The 20,547-nt window shown below is 41.4% G+C and overlaps 1 protein-coding gene across 2 annotated transcripts in view; it reads right to left on the minus strand.

Moving 5' to 3' along the window:
• Window positions 1-20,547, minus strand: part of lnpep (leucyl/cystinyl aminopeptidase) — a 96,014-nt gene that overhangs the window by 40,207 nt on the left and 35,260 nt on the right. For both annotated transcript variants that reach the window (XM_048526890.2, XM_048526889.2), the window contains exons 3-6: window positions 18,465-18,603; window positions 12,605-12,739; window positions 8,504-8,624; window positions 5,224-5,378 (exon numbers count right to left, since the gene is read on the minus strand). In XM_048526890.2, coding sequence (XP_048382847.2) covers window positions 5,224-5,378; window positions 8,504-8,624; window positions 12,605-12,739; window positions 18,465-18,603 — 550 coding nt within the window. The remainder of the gene's footprint in view (window positions 1-5,223; window positions 5,379-8,503; window positions 8,625-12,604; window positions 12,740-18,464; window positions 18,604-20,547) is intronic.

Raw genomic sequence — 20,547 nt, forward strand, 5'->3', positions numbered from 1 at the left:
TCACTGATTAAAATCTATCTCAGCCCTGAATATTCTTATTGACCCAGTCTCAACAGTGCTTTGTCGTAAAAACTTCCACAGATTCACCGCCCTCAGATAAAATTTCCTCCTCATTTCTGTTTGAAATGGGTAATGTCTTATTCTGAAATTATATACTCTGGTCCTAACACTCTCACAAGGTGAAACAACCTCTCCACTTATACCCTGTTAAGACCCATATACGTTTCAATAATGTTTTGCCTTTCCTTCTTCTAAATTCTAATGAGTACAAGCGCAACTCAATTATTTGCTCCTTCTAAAAAATCCTTCCAACCCCAACATCTACTTAATGAACCTTCAGTACAAGAGCTGATGGCTATTATCGCTGGACTGTTAATGCAGAAATTTCAATCATGTTCTGAGGGCCTGGGTTTGCATACTGCCACAGCAGAGGGTGGAATCTGAATTCATTAAAAGAAAACCTGGAATTATGAATGTACTGATGACCATGAAACCATTGTTGATTGTCAGAAAAACACATCTGGCACACTAATGCCCTTCAGGGAAGGAAATTGGTCATCCTCACCTGGTCTGGCTGACATATGATTCCAGTGCCACAGCAATGTGGTTGACTCTGAACTGCCCTCTGAAACAAGTGACTTAGTTGAACGAATTGTCACAATGTCTCAACAAAGAAATGAAACTGATGGATCACCTGGCATTGAACTAGACATCGGAAAAGACTGGCAGAATTGTAGAATCCCTACTTTGTGGAAGCAGGCCATTTGGCCCATCGAGCCAACTCTGACCCTGTGGAGAGTGTCTCACCCAGACCCATGACCCTACTCTAGTAAGTCTGCATTTCCCATGGCCAATCAGCCTACACTGCACATCCCCGAACACAGTGGACAATTTGGCATGGCCAATCAATCCAACCTGCACAACTTTGGACTGTGGGAGGAAACCAGAGCACCTGGAGGAAATCTACACAGACACGGGGAGAATGTGCGAACTCCACACAGAAAGTAGCCCGAGGCCAGAATTAAGCCTGGATCCTTGGCGCTATGAGGCAGCAGTGTTAACCACTGAGCCACCGTGCTGCCCCCTGTCAGCCTTGCAACCATCCTCCTTAGTAACATTTGGGGGCTGGTGCCAAAATTGGGAGAGTTGCCTCATGGAATAGTCAAGCAACAGCCTGACATTGTCATACTCATGGAATTATACTTTATAGACAACATTAGAGACACTGCCATCATCGTCCCCAGATATGCCTTGTCTTAACGGCAGGACAGACCCAGCAGAGGTGTTGACACAGTGGTAGACTGTTGGGAGGGAGATGCTCTGGGAGTCTTCAGCATTGCCTCTGCACCCGATGAAGTCTTCAGGTTAAACATGGGCAAAGAAACTTCTTGACTGAAAACAAAACAATGCTGGACATCAAAGTGGGTCAGGCAGCACCCATTGAGAGACAGTAAGCTAAAGTTTCGAACCTAGATGATTCTTCATCAGAGTCCGATGGTAATGGCTGAGTGGGCTAAATCTGATGAAGAGTCATCTGGACTCAAAACGTTAGTTCGCTCTCTCGCAATGGATGGTGCCTGACCCAGTGTGATCTCCAGCATTTTTTTGTTTCAGTCAGATTCCAGCATCTGCAGTAATTCGCTCCTACAAAGAAACCTCCTGATTACCACATACCGTCCTTCCTTGGCCGATGAAGCAGTACTCTTCCAGGTTGAAGCACTGAGGATGGCAAAGGCATAGAACATACACTTGGTGGGACATTTCAATGCCCAACACCAAGAGTGGCTCAGCAGTTGGTGGGATCCTAAAGGACATAGCTACTAGACTGGGTCTGCAGCAAGTGGTTAGGGAACTGATATGAGAGACAAACATACCTGTCTACAACCTTACCAATCTGTTGGCTGCAGATGTATCGGTCCATGACATTATCAGTAAGAGTGACCATTGCACAGTCCTTGTGGAGATGGAGTTCTGCCTTCTCATTGGGAATAACCTTCATTGCATTGTGTGGCACTATCACTGTGCTCAATGAGACAGACTTCGCACAGACCTCGCAACTCAAGACTGGGCATCCATGAGGCACTGTGGGTCATCAACAGCAGCAGAACTGTACTCCAGCACAATCTGTAGCCTCATGGCCCAGCATATATCCCACTCAACCATTCATCAAGGCAGGGGATCAACCCTGGTTCAATGGAGAGCACAGAAGGACATGCCAGTAGCAACACCAGGAATACCTGAAAATGACGTGTCAACCTGGTGAAGCTACCAAATAGGACTATTGCATGCTAAACAACATAAGCAGCAAGTTACCACACAACAAATAGATCAGATCCAAGCTGTGCAGTCCTGCCACATCCAGTCGTGAATGGTGGTGGACTATTAAACAACTCACTGGAGGAGGAGGGTCCACAAATATCCCCATCCTCAAGGATGGAAGAGCCCAGAATATCAGAGAAAAAAAGCTATGGCTGAAGCATCTCCAACCAGAAGTGCTAATTGAATGATCCATCTCAGTCTCCTCCAGTGGTCTCCAGCATCACAGGTATACCAGTCTTCAGCCAGTTTGGTTCACTCCATGTGATATCAAGAAACATTTGGAGGCACTGGATACTGTAAAGTCTGTGGGCCCTGGCAACATTCTGGCAATAGTACTGAAGACTTGTGCTCGAGAATTTGCCGCTCCCCCAGCCATTCTCTTTCAGTGCAGTTAAAACGGTGGCATCTACCTGGCAATGTGGAAAATTGCCCAGGTACGTCTTGTACACCTAAAGCAGAACAAATTCAACCCGGCCAAATCCCACCCCATCTGTCTACTCTCAATCATCAGTATAGTGATGGAAGATGTCATCAACAGAGCTATCAAGCATTTTGGGTTCTGCCAGGGCTATTCAACTCCTGACCTCATTACCGTCATAGTTGAAACATGGACAAAAGAGCTGAATTCCAAAGCTGAAGTGAGAATGACAACCTTTGACATTAGTGGTACATTCAACCAAATATGGCATCAAAGAGTCCAAGCAAAACTGGAATCATTGGATATCAGGCAGCAAACACTCCACTGGTTAGAGTCATAGCTGGCACTTTGGAAAATGGTTGTTGCTGTGGGAGGTTAATCATCTCAGCTCCAGAACATCTCTGAGGACTTTCTCAGAGCAGTGTCCTAGGCCTGACTATCTTCAGCTGCTTCATCATAAGGCCAGAAGTGGGAATATTTTGGCAATGACGGCAGAATTGTTCGGCACCATTTGCGACTCCTCAGATATTGAAGAAGTCCACGTTTAAATGCAACAAGTTCCGTCAATATCTAGGCTTGGGCTGAGAAGTAATTTGTAACATTTGTGCCACCCAGAAGCCAGGCAATGTCCATTTCCAACAACAGACAATCTCATCACTGCCCCTTGACATTCAATGGTGCTATCATCATTGAATCCCACACCATTAATATACTTTGGGTTATCATTGACGAGAAACTCAACTTGACTCACCACAGACACAGTGGCTACAAGACCAGGTTAGATGTTAAGGATACTGCAGCGAGTAACTCACATCCTGACTCCCCAAAGTCTGTCCATCAGCTTTAAGGGACAAGTCAGGAGTGTGATGGAATCCTCCCCACTTGCCTGGATGAGAGCAGCCCCAACAACACCCAAGAAGCTTAACACCATCCAGGACAAAGCAGCCCGCTTGATTGGCACTACGTCCACAAGCACCCACTCCCTCCACCACCAAAGCTCAGTAGCAGCAGTGTGTGCTATCTACAAAATGCACTGCAGAAATTCACCAAAGGTTCTTAGACAGCACCTTCCAAACTCAAACTCATGACACTTCCATCTAGAAGGACAAGAGCAGCAGATACGTGGGAACAGCCCATCCTCTGCAAGTTCCCCTCTGAGTCACTAGCCATCCTGACTTAGATATATATCTATTGCTTGACTGTCACTGGGTCAAAATCCTGGAATTCCGTTCTGTAACAGCATAGAAGGCCAAACCACAACACATAGACTGCAGCAGTTCAAGAAGGCAACTCATCACACCTTTTCGAGAGCAATTAGGGATGGGAAATAATTGTTGGCTAGCTTGCTACCCCCACATCCCATGAGTGACATACAGAAATGTCAGTATGTCTTCCCTTAGATAAGGGGACCAACTGATTAGCACCTTGTATATAGATTTAGTAAGATCGTTTTATTTTTATGCTTCATTCCCTTTTAACATTCATTTTGACTTCCCAATGATCCACTGAACTTGTTACATTTTAGTGATTCATGCACGAGGGCTCGCAGACCCCTCTTTGATGCAGCTTTCTGCAGTCTTTCTCCGTTTAAAAAATATTCAGTTCTTCTATTCTTAATCTTTACCTGGTGGGAGTTGAAATGGTGTGACTTCAGATCCATAGTAATGTGGTTAACATTAAACATCCTCCGCAATGGCCTAAAAAACAACTCATAGGGACTGTTTTGCAGAACACCTCGGCTCGATTCACACTAAACAACTGCACCTCCCAGTCACAAACCATTTCAACTCCCCGTCCCATTCCTCAGACGACATGTCCATCCTGGGCCTCTTGCAGTGCCACAACAATGTCACCTGAAGGTTGCAGGAACAGCAACTCATATTCCGCTTGGGAACCCTGCAGCCCAATGATATCAATGTGGGCTTCGCAAGCTTCAAAATCCTGCCCCCCCACTACTGCAGCCCAAAACCAGCCCAGCTCATCTCCACTTCCCTAACCTATCCGTCCTCCCACCCGTCCTCTCCTCCCACCTCAAGCCCCACCCCTATCTCCTATCTACTAACCTCATCCCACCCCCTTGATCTGTCCGTCCTCCCTGGACTCACCTATCTCCTCCAAACCTCCCCACCTACACTCACCTTTAAGGGTTCCATCCCCGCCTCTTTGACCAGTCTATCGTCTCTCCACCTATCTTCTCCTCTATCCATCTTCTATCTGCCTCCCCCTCTCTCCCTATTTATTTCTGAAACCACCTCACCTCCCCCATTTCTGATGAAGGATCTAGCCCCGAAACGTCAACTTTCCTGCTCCTCTGATGCTGCTTGGCCTGCTGTGCTCATCCAAATCTACACCTTGTTATCTCAATTCAAAGACAATTTACTTGTCAAAATGGCATATATCCCACATAATAATTATTTTTTGATAATGCCATTTATTGTCTGCTCGAAATGTTTATTACAAAAATTATGGAAACTTAAACAAAATACCTGATGAGCCAATTCGTGAGCAATCACTAGAGTGACTATCTGTTTGTCCAGTACTGAAGCAGTCTCTTCTTTGTAAAGGAGTGCTATTTCTCGGAAAGTGATTAGACCCCAATTTTCCATCGCTCCTGCTTCAAAATCAGGGAGAGCCACCAAATCTGGGAAAGGAAAACATAATAATACAATAATCAAAAACATACCTTGCACAAGATTTATTTAGTGAGCTAATCTCCGCTTAATGAACAGAGCAGAACCTCAAAATACATTCTATACAGCTGCAGAGATTTTGTTTTACAAACCCAAAATACAGTGGATAATGGAAATCCGAAATAAAACAGAAGATGCCAAAAATAATGAGCATGTCATGTATTATCTGTGAACAGAGAAACAGAGTTAACTCTTCAGGTCAATGATCTTTTTATCAGTTTGGGTTTCTCATTCATTAGGTCAAGTAACATCAATGGGTGAAGCTTTCTGTACACTGTGGGCAGTCCAGAACTCATGTTTGCCAATGACTGTGCCACAATTGAGAAGAATAGAGGTAGGCAAAATATCAAGGGATATGGGCCAAAAGCAGGGAAAGCAGGGTCGAGGGACGGATCAATCATGATCTATATGAATGGCAGAGGAGGCTAGATCAGCTTACATCTATTCCTGTTTTCAATTTGCAATGTCTCTGGTGACAGTGAAATATAATTTTTAAGAATTGAAGAATTTTGAATGATATAATCAATATGTTGAAGCTTTGGCATATACAAGTATGTACAATATGGAACAGTCCTGAGATCCCACAAAGAATGTAGATTGATTGACTCATTTATTTGAAGGGTATGTGATATGAAAAGGCCATGACATTTGTTATGGCTTGGAAGAGGAAATGATAGTTGATGCCCTTGCTTCATTGAGAACTGTAAGAGGAAAATGCATAAGGATTCACTGCTAACATGTTGTTACCCAACAGTCAGATATAGAATAGGAGAATAAATAGCAGAATTCTCATGAGCATAGACAGATAAAATGAAAACAATCTGGCCAACTTCCTTTCTGCCTCACCAATTTCACACATGCACTGCATTTATTTTTCTTATTTGTAACTATTTTTCCTGCCTACCAGTCAACCATTGACTCATATGTCTTTTCTGTACAGTTAACTACCTTTCCTTTGTGAGTTGTGAGCGCATGGAATAGTTTACCAGTGGTAGTCGTGGAAGCAGAGTCATTAGTGACATTTAAGTGACTGCTGGACATGCACATGGACAGCAGTGAATTGACGGGAATGTAGGTTAGGTTATTTTATTTTTGGATTAGGATTATTCCACGGCACAACATCGTGGGCCGAAGGGCCTGTACTGTGCTATACTTTTCTATGTTCTACTTTCAAATAAAATTTTAGAAATATATATTTGGAGAACTTAACACTAGTTTTTGATGGCTGCCATGGCTTCCTATGAACTTGCCCAAACTCTAGGGATGTCCCTAGAATCTCAGGTATCCTTGGGACTCAAGATATTTGTTGTTCAACTTTGGGGTAATGGGTACTGGCTGAGCCAGAAAACGGTGAGAGATGGTGGGAAACTCAGAGAGTAGTCAGTGATGATCCTGTGACTGACACCAAGAAGATAGAGAAGTCAGCTGAGAAGGTAAGATCGAGGGAATGGTTATTCATGAGGGGAATATTACACGGTGAGAAAGATCAAAGCAAGGTAAGAGGACAATGCTCATGATGGAAAAACATATGGAAGAAAATGCAAGGAGGCAGTGATTGTTGATTGGTTGTTAGAGTTCAAACATACAGTGTGGGTCAAAAAGTTGATAAGTCTCTGACAGATGTGCTTGGAGGGAAATTCAACAAGTGAGAAGAGGATAAGACAGTGGGGGCTGCCACTTGTGAAGAAACAACATTAGACACCTCTGTGTGCACTTCAAGGGAGACACAGGGATGGGGATGGATACTGTGCTTCCCCATAATGGAGCCAATCTTCACATGGCAGCAGGAAACAAGGTAGGAACAATAATCTTATTGGGCTGGTCACAAGGTGTGGTAATGACTGAGGCTAAGCTGAATTGACAGCCTTCCTTCTATCTGCAGTATGGTATTCATACAGTTAAAAAAAAATTCTGTGTCTTGCTGTTCTCTTTAGTTATGTATATATCTACAGAAAATAAAAACCTGACCAAACTGACATCTATTACTGCAGGAGCACTGCCTTGTTATGGGAAATACACCTCTGTGAGAATACCATTAACAAATTTTAAACAGACCTCCAAAGAGGGCTATTTCCCTCAAGCCATCATCGTGAACTAGCCAGTTTAGTGCTCAATTAGAGGTTGTTTCTCACAGTTGAGCAGTAAAATACCAATGTTTTTAAAGTGGAAAATTAATTGAGAAACTAATTTTAGCAATTCACAACTGACAGAGAAAAGGAAGTGAACTGACTCACTGTACCATCTATTCCCTTGGCTCTTTTTATTTATGTAGGCAGAAAGTAAATAACATTCTTTAGTCTTTGTGAAATTCTGAAATAGCTGCATCACGAGCTGAAGATCTGCTTGACAAATTCTGCAGTAAAGAAACAGCTTCCATGGACTGAGTCGGGACTGCACTCTCTCGAATACAATGTTGAAGAATGTCCAATGAAACATTCAGCAAATTAATTCCCAACATGTAAAATTAAACATGAACTCTGAAAATATCATCATATTTATTAGCACAAAAGAAGTACAGGGGCTTGTTCTATTTGACAAATTGAATTGTTAGCTAAGATGAAGTCGACTTGTATGATGCGATCCAAGGTCAGGCCATACAATAATCCTTCCAAGTGTATATACCCTACCTAAAAAATTCAAAGGGAACATGGAAGGTGGCCAACGTACAAGTCTTATGCTTGTTGGTGCAAATATTGTTACTTCAACCAAATCAAGGTTTTGCTTAGCTTTGGTTTGTAAATCATATCCAATTGCTTCACTCAGAGCTTAAGATATTCTTCGACATGTCATACCAGTCAGATGAGTAGGGACATCTTTTAAGCATGCAGGCTGTACGTGCATTCATAAGCCAATGTACAAACATGAAACTAAAACCCAAATGAGGTCACAAGCATGGCTGTCCTTTAAGCCTTCCAGTGTTAGGTCATATAACATTTAACATGCTGTCTGGCATTTGAACACTTCAACAAATATCATAATGCAGTAGGGACAGTTAAGGCTATTTTCAGTCTCTGTTTTGGACAGACAGCAGCAGCTTGTCCAAACTTCATTATGAAAAATGTTTATTCTAACTTACCCAGTTTCTTTAAGGGATAGGATATATTAAAGAAGTCTTCATAAAATTTCAGAAGCTTCATTGATGCTTCTAATGCATAATGCATTTGATCCATCTTGTCAGGAACAGCATATATAGATACCTGGGTAAATTTAAGAGGATAGGATCAGATTGTTTCATCACAAGTGAGTTGTATTGCCAGAAAACCTCTTGACTGTGGTGAGTTGACAGACAATTAGTCGATTATAGGCAATCTCCACGGGCAGGACACCCTTCGTTGGGCATTGTGGTAGCCTTGTGATAAGGTGGGCAGACAAGATAATTGATCTGGCAGCCCAACACTAAACATCAACACAAACCATGAGCAACAGCAGTGCAAATCTACATTATAATATGCAACCTTCTGATTCAGTACATCTGTCACACTTTATGCATAAACCAGGGCAAGTCCACAGTTAATGAATTAGAGAAAAAAACTTTGTGTTTTTACTAGATCCAGTTCAAAACTGTGGTGGACAACTAGGTGACCAGCAGGAAAAGGTGGTTGAATTAATATCTACACCATGAACCAAAAGAACCTGACACACATGCAAAAGACTCATCCAAAGGTGCTGAGTGAATATTTCTCCCTAGCCTTCTCCTGAGGTCCCCGTTATCATACCAACCAGTGTCTAGCTAATTTGTCTATGGGTCATAAAGTGAAGCAGCTGAGTGTACAGTATGCTGCAAAGACATCAATGCCTGATGAAAATCTATGTAGTAAAAGAGATTTCAACTGAACTACAGCATTGGTGAAAGGTTGTCAGGTACATCTCATCAACAAAAACAAGGGAAATCTAACTCAACAAACTGGCATTCTGTTAGTCTCCTTTCAATCATAAACTGAAGCAAGGAATCATCAATGTTACCATCAAGAACCAGCCACTTGCTAGTAATCTGTTCACCAATGGTCAATTCTGGTTCTGCTCAGGTCCTGACCCTCATCACCACCTTAGAATCGTTGAATTATACAGCACAGAAGGAACCTTTCAGTATATCAGTCTGTACTGCTAAGGATTGTTGGGAACTAATTTGCTGAATGTCATCCTACTTCTTTTAGCAAACAGGATTAAAGAGGCTTGCAACACTTTTTATACATATTTAAAAGCAAGAAGGTAACCAGGGAAAGGGTTGGCCCCCTCAAGGACAAAGAAGTGAATCTATGTGTGGAGCCAGAAGAGGTAGGTGAGTTCCTAAATGAATGCTTCATGTGGGTATTCACCAGAGAGAAGGAATTGCTGGAGGATGATCTCAGGGAAGGGTGTGTCAAGTTTCTAAGCCAAGTTGCTATTTAATAGGAAGAGGTGTTGTCCATCTTATAAAGTATTAAGGTAGATAGGTCCCTGGATCATGATGTTATGTATGCCAGGATATTGAGGGAGGCAAGAAACAAATTGCTGCAGCATTGACAGACATTTTTGTATTGTCTTTGGTCACAGGTCAGGTGCCAGAGGACTGGAGAGTAGCCAATGTTGTCTCATGTCAGTGGTAGGGAAATTATTCAAAACGATTCTCAGGGGCAAGATCTATATGCTTTTAGAACTAAATGGACTTATTAGCAGCACACAGCATGGTTTTGTGCAGGACAGGCCATGCCTTACTAACTTGATCAAGTTTTTTGAGGAGATGATGAAAATTACTTATAAGGGAAAAGCGGTTGATGTTGTCTACAAGGACTTCAGTAAAGCCTTTGACAAGGTCCCTCATGGCAGACTGGTGCAAAAGGTGAAGTATCAGGGGTGAGCTGGCAAAATGGATACAGAACTGGCTTAATCATAGGAGTCAGAAGATAGGGGTGGAAGGATACTTTTTGGAATAGAGGGCTGTGACTAGTGATGTTCTACAGGAATCAGTGGTGGGACCTCTGCTGTTCGTGGTCCACACAAATTATTTGGAGGAAAGCACAGCTGGTCTAATAAGTTCACAGACAATACAAAGATTGGTGGAGTTGCAGACAGTGAGGAGGATTGTCAGAGGATACACCAGGATATCGAACAGTTGGAGGCATGGGCAGAAATATGGTGGTGGAATTTCATCTGGACAAATGTGAGGTGATGCATTTTGGAAGGTCAAGTACAGCTGGAAAGTATACAGTGAATGGCAGAACCCTCAGCAGTACTGATCTGCAGAGGGATCTGGGTGTGAAGGTCTACAGATCACTGAAGATGGCAGCGCAAATAGATAAGGTCGTAGAAAAAGCTAATGGCAAGCTTGCCGTCATCGGAAGGGACATTGAGTATAAGGATAGAAAGGTTATGCTGCAGCTTAACAGAACTTTAGTTAGGCCACACTTGGAATATTGCATACAGATCTGGTCACCACACTACCAGCAGGATGTGGGTGCTTTGGAGAGGGTACAGAAGGTTTACCAGGATGTTGCTGGTGTAGAGGATTTTAACTGTGAAGAAGGTTGGATCGACTAGTTTGTTTTCACTGGAACACAGGAGATTGAGGGACAGCCTAATAGAAGTTTATGGAATTGTAAATGGCATGGACAGAGTGGAAAATATGAGGCTTTTCCCCAGCAATTTCTGAGGGACACAGATTCAAGGTGCATAGGGAGGGAAATTTACATGAGATGCGTGAGGCAGGTTTTTCACACAAAGGGTGATAAGTGCCTCAAACGCATGTCAGAGAAGATGGTGGAAGCAGATACAATAGTAGCTTTCAAGAAGCACGTCAACAGATACATGAATAGGAGGGCAGTAAAGGAATATGGATCCTGTAAGTGAAGACAGTTCTAGTATGGAAGGGCAAAATGTGCCACTGCAGGCTTGGAGGGCCAAAGGACCTATTCCTATGCTATTCTTTGTTCCTCCCCATACTAGGCCCACAATCTTGAATGTTATGACACTTCAAGTCTTCATCCCAGTACTTTTTACAAGTTGTAAGGTTTCCTGCCTCAACTATCCTCCAGCAGGGCACTCCAGAACTCCAGCACCCTATTGGTGAAAATCTTTTCCTCAAATCCCCTTTATCGAAGGGAGCAAGAGTTGAATGTCAAAAAGATGCGAAGATTAACGTCACAGCCTTCAACTTCGTAACACATTGAAGAGTTTCAGCACAAATGAAATCTACAGGTGTCCAAAGGAACTGCTGTTAGATAGCTGGCACTTTATCTGGTAACTAGGCAGATGTTTATTGTTGTTAATGCTAGAGTGCCAGAATATTATGGCAGGAGTTCCTCAGAGATGTATCTTTCCCAAAACCGCCTCCAGATGCTTTATCAATGACCTTCACTTTTGATTCTAAGGTCATGAATGGGGCTGTTCACTAATAATATCACAGCTCCTTTGACAATAAAGTGACCTATGTCACCTAGACTCAGGGTTAGTTAGTAGAAGTTAAAATTGTAACACAACTGAACGCATTCTGAACGTCTCAAACAAGAGAATACCCACTAACGTTTCTTGATCTTTAGCTACACCAGTTTCTTAACATCTGTATCCTGTGGATTGCTATTCACCAGAATTTGAATTGCACCAACCACATCAATAGTGTACCTGCAGGACAGTGGGAGGGTACTAATATCCAGCTCCCTCGAAGTCTTGTCACCATCTCACAAGACTCGAGACTGATAGAATGCTCACCATGCATTTAGAAAGATTCAGGCGAAACTATCAACATGTCTGTCCGTCTCCAGGATGCATCAGTTAGCTTTATTAATGCTTCTACAAATGGAGTGAATGCTCACTCCTTCCACCACTGGTACACAGTGACTGCTGCATCTACAATCTACAGAACATCAGACAATAATGCAGCAGAGCTATATTATTAATACCTGCTTCTGTCGCACCCTCTACCATCAGAAAAACAAACAAAATCAGCAATATTGTGAGGATGGCATCACTTCAATGTTACATACCACCTAGACTTGGACTCAACATCTACAAGATTGTCATCACTAGGTCAGATTGTAGAACTCCTAACAAACACCTTTAAAGGATTGCCATTAGTGCAACAACTGCAGTGATTCAAAGAGAAGGCCGGCTATCATCATCTTGGAGGAATGGGGACAGACAATAAATGAAGCCTTTCCTGCAATGAAGTAGAAGTAACTACTACAGAATCGTAAAGACTTACCAGAATTCCACTTTCAGTCTCCTGGCAGACATTCTTCAATTCAGCCACAATAAATGCCACCAGGTAAGTGCTCATGTTTAAACTTTCTGCAAATGTGTCTTGAAACAGTCCATTGTCAAGTGATGTTGTAGCATCCTAGAAGAGATTGTACAGATATACTGATCATCAAACATTTCTGCAGTGTTGTAAGACCAAAGGTTGTAAGACATAGGAGCATACATCAGCCATTTAGTCTGCTCCAGCAACAAAATCACGGCTGATCTGATAATCCTCAACTCCACTTTCCTGTCTTTTTCCGCATAACCCTTAATTCCCTAACTGATAATAAAAAAGTTTCTACCTGATTCTTGAATGTTCTTAATGACGCCTCACTAACCCTCAGCAGTAAAAAATTCTTCAGATTCACTCACCTCTGAGAGAATAAATTCCTCCTCATAACTGTCTTAAATATGCAACTCTTATTCTGATCTAATAGGGGTGGCATGGTGGCTCAGTTCTTAGCACTGCTGCCTCATAGCACCAGTGTCCCAGGTTTGATTCTACTCTCAGGCGACTATCCACAGATCACAAGGCTGTTTTCATTAGAGAGAAGAAGGTTGAGAGGTGACTTAATTGAAACATATAAAATAATCAGAGAGTTAGATCGGGTGGATAGGGAGAGCCTTTTTCCTAGGATGGTGACGGCGAGCACGAGGGGGCATAGCTTTAAGTTGAGGGGTGAAAGATATAGGACAGATGTCAGAGATAGTTTCTTTAGTCAGAGAGTAATAAGGGAATGGAACGCTTTGCCTGCAACGGTAGTAGATTCGCCAACTTTAGGTACATTTAAATCGTCATTGGATAAGCATATGGACGTACGTGGAATAGTGTAGGTTAGATGGGCTTGAAATCGGTATGACAGGTCGGCACAACATCGAGGGCTGAAGGGCCTGTACTATGCTGTAATGTTCTATGTTCTATGACTACCTGTGTAGAGTTTGCACATTCTCTCTGTGTGGGTTTCCTCCAGGTGCTCCAGTTTCTTCCCACAGTCTAAAGGTGTGCAGGCTAGATGGATTAGCCATGCTAAATTGCCCATAGTGTTCAGGGATGTGTTGATTAGGTGGGTTATAGGGGCATGGGGCTGGGTACAAAGGTCTCAGGGTCGGTGCGGACTTGTTGGGCTGAAGGGTCTGTTTCCACATTGTATCGATTCTATGATTACGCTCTCTGGTTCTAGACTCTCCCACAAGCAGAAATGGCCTTTTTGCATCTAACCTACCACAAGGCTTCTTAAAATCTTGGATGTTTAAATAAGTTTGCCTCTCAGGTCTTCTAAATTCCAAAGAGTACACGCTTAGTCTCTCGATACCTTGTATAAGCCTAGTGAATCTTCGCTGGTCTGCTTCCAATGTCAGTATATCTTTCCTTAGTTAAAGGACCCAAAACTATTCACAGTATTTCAGCTGTGGTCTGACGACCACCTTATATAGATTTAGCAAAGCCACTCAACTACTGTACTCTATTCTCTTTGAAACAAAAGCCAATTGGTCGCTTTTCGTGATTTAGGGACAAAGACTCCCCAAATCTCTCTTCTGTTTCTTTCTGCAGTCTTTTGACATCTAAATAATATTGAGCTCCTCTATTTTTCCTGCCAAAAGTGTACAACCTCACATTTTCCCACATTATTTTCCATCTACCAAATTTTTGCCCTCTCACTTAACCTGTCCATATCCCTTTGTGTCATCCTCACCGTTTGCCTTCCCAACGATTGCTGCATCATCTGCAAATTTGTCTGTTATACATTCACTAATTTGCATTTTTAAAGACAACCTAGCTTACCAAGGAATAAATTTCTTGCATTTATTTCATTCTGAAAAAAAGTGGTTTAGACACAGTATTGGAAAACCAAGCTGAAACCCATCCTAACTAACTGCAGTTACACTTTAAAGCTCATTTAGACAAACACACAGAAACTCCATTGTTTTTCTGAACCTCATCACATTATACCTTTGGCGTCCTTGGTCCCATTTTGTGTTATATGCAATAAATGTAACAAAGGTCTTAACTATTGGTCCAGTCAGAAAGTCACTGGTTAACAGATTAGTATAAACCTGGGACAAAGTGGAACGAATCTCAACCCTACCCGCCTTACTTTAACCACTGCAGCTGCATTCAACTCTTGAAACCATTTCCTGATATCCTGTAGCCTAGTTCAGTAACTAAAATCAAGCAACTCTTCAGCATTCCAGATCTCACCGGGAAAACACACCTCAGGTCAATACAGGAGCTGGAATAAAGTAAATATACTCTACAGTACCACAGGAGGGTTAGAAGAAGTTGTATCAACAAACCCCTGCTTTGAAGTCCACATTTCATCTAACCCATCTGCACATTTTGGAGAACCCGAGTGCAAGACTTTAACCCAGAATCAGGAAACTGGTTTATTTTTTGACTCCCGTCCAAGCTGCCTGCCTGTCCTTCTAAACGCTCCGTGTAGGCTGCTAGAGCTCTGCCCATAAAACTGAAAACAAGCACTGTTTTGGGAATGTAGACGAAGAGAAAACATCACTGGAATGCCTTGTAATGTTAGGTTCTGGAAACAGCCTAATCATTATCACCAGAAACAACTACAGTTCTAATCTTCATGCAATTAGGCCTTCTGGCTTAATATTTCAGTTCTTCACATAGAATTATTAACACTTGTAATAATTAATCCAATTTTAAATTTGTGCCCATATTTATAACAAGATTCTTGACTGTTGCATAATGGAAATTTTTTTTTTTACTTGCTGGAACTGCACTTTCTTCATACTTCATTCATAGGGTTATAGAATCCCTACAGTGTGGAACAAGCCATACTGACCCTTCGAACAGCATCCCACCCAGACTCAACCCCTACTCTATCCTTGCCACGACGCATTTCCCGTGATTAACTCACATAGACTGCATATCCCTGGACACTGTGGGCACTATTCACATGGCCAATCCACCTAACTGGTACATCTTTGGACTGTGGGAGGAAACTTGAACACTCAGAGGAAATCCACGTAGACATGGAGTAAATGTGCAAACTGCACACTGATAGTCACCCAAGAGTGGAATTGAACTCAGGTCTCTGGCGCACTGCTAACCACGGAGCTGCGCTTCAAACAAAAATAGTATCAATGATGTTGGATAGAAGATGAACTGCTTGGCAATACACTGCACCTTCCACTTTGACTGATTTCTGGACTGTTTGTTAGTCCGAGTTTGTGCTCAAGGGGACACGATCACTGCAGAACCATTGTTAACTTTAATACAATACTTCAACAGGCCACAATCTTCTACAAATCATTTCTAAAGAAATCAGTCTTGTTAAGTACACTTAACAGAAATTTATATTCAGAGTTATAATTCACACATAAGCAGGATAGCAGCTTCAGTTCTCATTTTAAATGAGCTTGCAGTCACGTAACTAATAAGCTCATTAAGAAGCAAAATACTGCAAATGCTGGAAACCAAAAGGAAAAGTTGAAAACAACTCATTAAGAAGATACGCCAATGCAGTCTGCAGGTGCTAAATGCTTTGACGTCACGCTCATGCCCACTTGTTCATGAAATGTTGTTATCCAACTTGTGGATTGTTATTGTTCTAGCATAGTTCTAAACTGTTCTATGTTACAAGAAAGTACAAGGGCAGGAAAGATTAAATTATAGGAATTAATACCAAAAATCACTGGGACATAAATGAAAGAAATAAAAATTGATAAATTAAAATGTAGCCTTCCTTCTTATTCTGAAGGTATCAACTGTGATAAAATACTTACGCCTAGATGTCAGAGATATTCTGGTACTTTGTTTAAGTTGCAACTTTTCACCAGAATCTAAATGAATGTCAGGATTACTCGACATCATGAGGGAAGTAAACATTGCAGCAAAGGCAAGAATTGCAACCTTTTGTGATGTCTAAATATGCACTTCAAAAAAACCTGATGTATTCTTTCATTCCCTCCCAGTCAACTGAACACGAGACGCTGTTGTAATCAGCTGACATAGTTCTATCTCCTGTTTATTGAAGGTTGTACAATGCTGGGGGAATTTATTTTGAATTTTTGAAAGCTTTCTCCTTTCCGAAACAAAAGCGTGCATCAGAACAACAGCTCGGATAATGCATTCTACTCTAACAAATGTAAGGAATGTAATAGGAATATTCAATTCTTCACAGTAACTCTAATGTCAAACAGTGCTGACAAGGTTGTTCTCTCATTATTCTACTGATTTCATTCTTCTTTTTGCTACTCCTAAATGCACTGACTCCACATAGTAATTCTTCTTTAATGAGCCTGAGTAGCAAGTTTGAAGGTTATCATAGGGAAGGCCAACTATCTCCATTCATATCCATTACTAGCAACAACATTCATCAGGCAATAAACCAGCAGCAAGAACCCAGCACATTTTGAATAGTGAGATCAACTACATTCTCCGATGACAGATGTTGTATGATGTTTTATAACGTTCATCTACAATTCCCCTTTCTTAAGTCTCTGAAAGTGCAAATGCTTCCAAAGTTCATGCCTAACTTTCTAGTAACTCCATATACAAATTGGTTCAAATTAAGTTTCAGCACCACTGTATTTCATGAATGACTGGAAGGTATTATCCTTCCCATTCCTTCTAAAAGTCTTCGGTGCCCTTTGGCATTGTCAAGGCAAATATCCTTCTATAACTCCTCTCTTTAACCAGCTTCACTTACCTGCTCTCACCTTTATTCACTCTTGCCTTTGCAATCAGAGAAAATTTCCAGTATTGGCTTTCTTTTCCAAAGACATGTCATTATCTTTACAATCAAAGAAATTTCTCCCTATGGTTACCTCTTCTTCCTTTGGCAATATTATCTCAAGCACAACGCCCCACATACACGCTGACAACACATAGTTCTACGTCATTACCAATTCTAAATCCAAATTATTAGACAGCTTTTCCAACCTGGCTGAGCAGGAGCTTTCTCCAATTAAACACTGCCTTTTCTCCTGCCAACAAACATTGTGTCAATGCCACCAATTTCCTTGTCCTGTACCACCCTTAAAAAGAATGTTTTTCACCCTAGCATCCTATTCAATCTCAAGCTTTTACCTGATCTTGTGCTGTCTCATCCCAAACACTGCCCACTTTGACCTTCCTCACTTTAAAAATCTCCATCATTATTTGCCCTCATCTGCTATCAAAATCTTCATTCACTTGAGCCATAAAACAGTACATTGCATTAGCGTCCCTGTAATACTCAAGAAGTTACTATATCTACATAGTAATTGAGTTGTCCACAGAAAATTAGATCTAGTAATCATCGCTGAATATAAACTTTTATTGACCAGATATTGTTAATATTTTATGGCACAGCAATCTCAAGGGACAGCATGGTTCACTCCCACTTCAAATTCATTTGTTCATATGTTTTAATAACTGCCCAGAAAATAAAAGTTAAGCACTCACCTGATTCTTCCAGCTTCTGAATTATTTTAGATTTTTAAAGAAAATTCCTTTCGCTTTTCCTCTCTGACTCGAAAACAATCTTTTATTCCCCTTTGTTTGCATTTCTGCACCCGATTAGATCGCAAACCCACCCAATTCCCCTCCTTCTCTGTCCTGCTATTTATTTTATAATTTTTTAATCTTCTTGATTAAGGAGCCAGACTTCTTGTTCTGTTGCTCATCAAGGCCTCATATACCTTATTTTCAAAACTAAGCCAGTAGCAGCTCAAACAGTTAACTATTTCATGACTAAAAATTTTGAAAATGTAAACAAGCACGTAATCTTACATTTCACTGATGGAGTTTGCCTCAACAAAATCTGGAGCATAGGTTTTTATCATAATATTATTATGAAAAAGTTTCCCTTAACCTTCTGCATGTTGGATAATGAGATGTGTTCAGCATCCCTGATTATCTTGATCGTAAATGTTGCCTTAAAAGCTGGTTCATCAAAGCATGGGAAAGCCTTTCGTGCTGAAGTTGGCTCAAACTGTGTGGCGGCCAATATTCTGTAAAAGGACAGGGAAAAAAAACATGATCCACAGGATGTTCTGAAAATAAAAACTACTTAACAGAAACATGGTACATTCTGTAATGGTCCAAACTTTCTTTTGTGTGTCAGAACCTAACTAAAAGGAAACTTTTAAAGGAAACCATAAACTTTCATTTTCAAAGGCAATGGAGTATGGGTGGTCATGCTAAGATTATGCAAGGCATTAGTCAGACAATACCTAGAAAACTCAGAAGGGATTTGGTCCTTGTACTGAAGGAAAGATATATGACAATTGAGGCAGCCCAGAGAAGGTTTGGATACAAAGAGACTTTCTTATAAAGGAGAAACTGAGTAGGTTGGGGAGACCTTATTGAAATATATCAGCTCCTTAGGGGACTTGACAGGGTTGATACAGAGTCTATTCTTCCTTGTGAAAGAGTCTTGCACCAGAACGCATGATCTCAGAATAAGAGGTCACCTATTTAAGACAGAAATGAGGATCTTGAAGGACAGTGAATCTATGGAATTATTTATCATACATAGCTCTCGAAGCTGGATGATTAAGCACACTCAAGGCAGAAACAGACAGATTTCTAATTACCGAGGGCATCGAAAGTTATAGAGATGAAGAAGGAGGGTGCAGTCGAGTATAATCAGATGAGCTACGACCTCATTGATTGACAATGCTGACTTGATGGGCCAAATGACCTACTTCTACTCCTACATCTTATGGTCTTATATCAACAGAATCATAGTTATAAGATGCAATATGTAAGACTGTACCCTAAAGTTTCAATTTTAGTTTCACCACCCCTAAAAACTAAAGTTTCTGGTGAAGCTGAACTTGAAACTGAAGTCAGACAAAAGATACAGAATCATCTAAGTGCTGAGCATCAAGTGGTATAGTGTAGCAGACTGAAGAAAACAAAGACTGGATCCAGCAGCTGAAAACAAACACAAGATTATTGCAGATACCAAGGTGTAGAGCTGGATGAACACAGCGGGCCAAGCAGCATCAGAGGAACAGGAAGGCTGACGTTTTGGGCTCAGACTCTTCTTCTTGGGCCTAGACCCTTCTTCAGAAAAAAAGCTGCTTGGCCTGCTGTGTTCATTCAGCTCTACACCTTGGTATCTCAGGTTCTCCAGCATCTGCAGTTCCTACTATCCCTGAAACAAGATTATTTTATGGCCGAGCAGCTTCAAGGGACTGCATGGTTCACTCCCACTTCAAATGGGAGGTGTTTCTGGTACTTAGTGTAACTAACTCACTGGACTTGGTCATAACATTATTCGAGTTGTCACTGAACGATCAGACAAAGACAGTGCTGGTGGTTTTATACCATCAAAACTACCATGAGCAGACCTAAAGAGGTATTGGACAAGTGCAGCATTTTGATAAAGCCCACAACTGTGCAACGTGGGTTGGTGTGGAGCAGCTTTGGATGAGAATTGAAGGTCAGTCCTCATAGAAAGGTAGGTAAATTTTTACATCAGGAAGTTCAGAATTTTAGGAGACTTTGTGGCTGAAATTGCTGCCACATACGCCGAGTGGATTACACAGAAAACTCATGAGATACATCTTTGTTGCATCTTCCAATTAGTGTTAAAACAGTGACTGAGGTAAAATTAAAAAAAAACAAAATCTTGACCACTGCTTTTTTCATTGGTGGCATTCAGTAAATTCAGTCTGTTTTAGTTAGTTGATCTCTACTAGGATCATAAGTTCTTAAACCTACCAGAATCCATTAAGACCACCAGCAATCCTACAACTGATGGTTCAACAATCAGCCACAATTCTCCATCACAAGTCAGCCTACCATAGTCATTGAGGCTGTCTCATTTGAGATTATTATTGGAAAATACTTTGGAAAAATCCATGATGTGGAAGACAGTAAACTTAATGTTTGTAAAATAACAGCCAAAGAATTGCTTTGGTCTCTCAGAAGTGATAGGAAAAAAA

The sequence above is a fragment of the Stegostoma tigrinum genome, chromosome 3 (genome assembly GCF_030684315.1).
Source record: "Stegostoma tigrinum isolate sSteTig4 chromosome 3, sSteTig4.hap1, whole genome shotgun sequence".
In the NCBI taxonomy this organism is placed as follows: domain Eukaryota; kingdom Metazoa; phylum Chordata; class Chondrichthyes; order Orectolobiformes; family Stegostomatidae; genus Stegostoma; species Stegostoma tigrinum.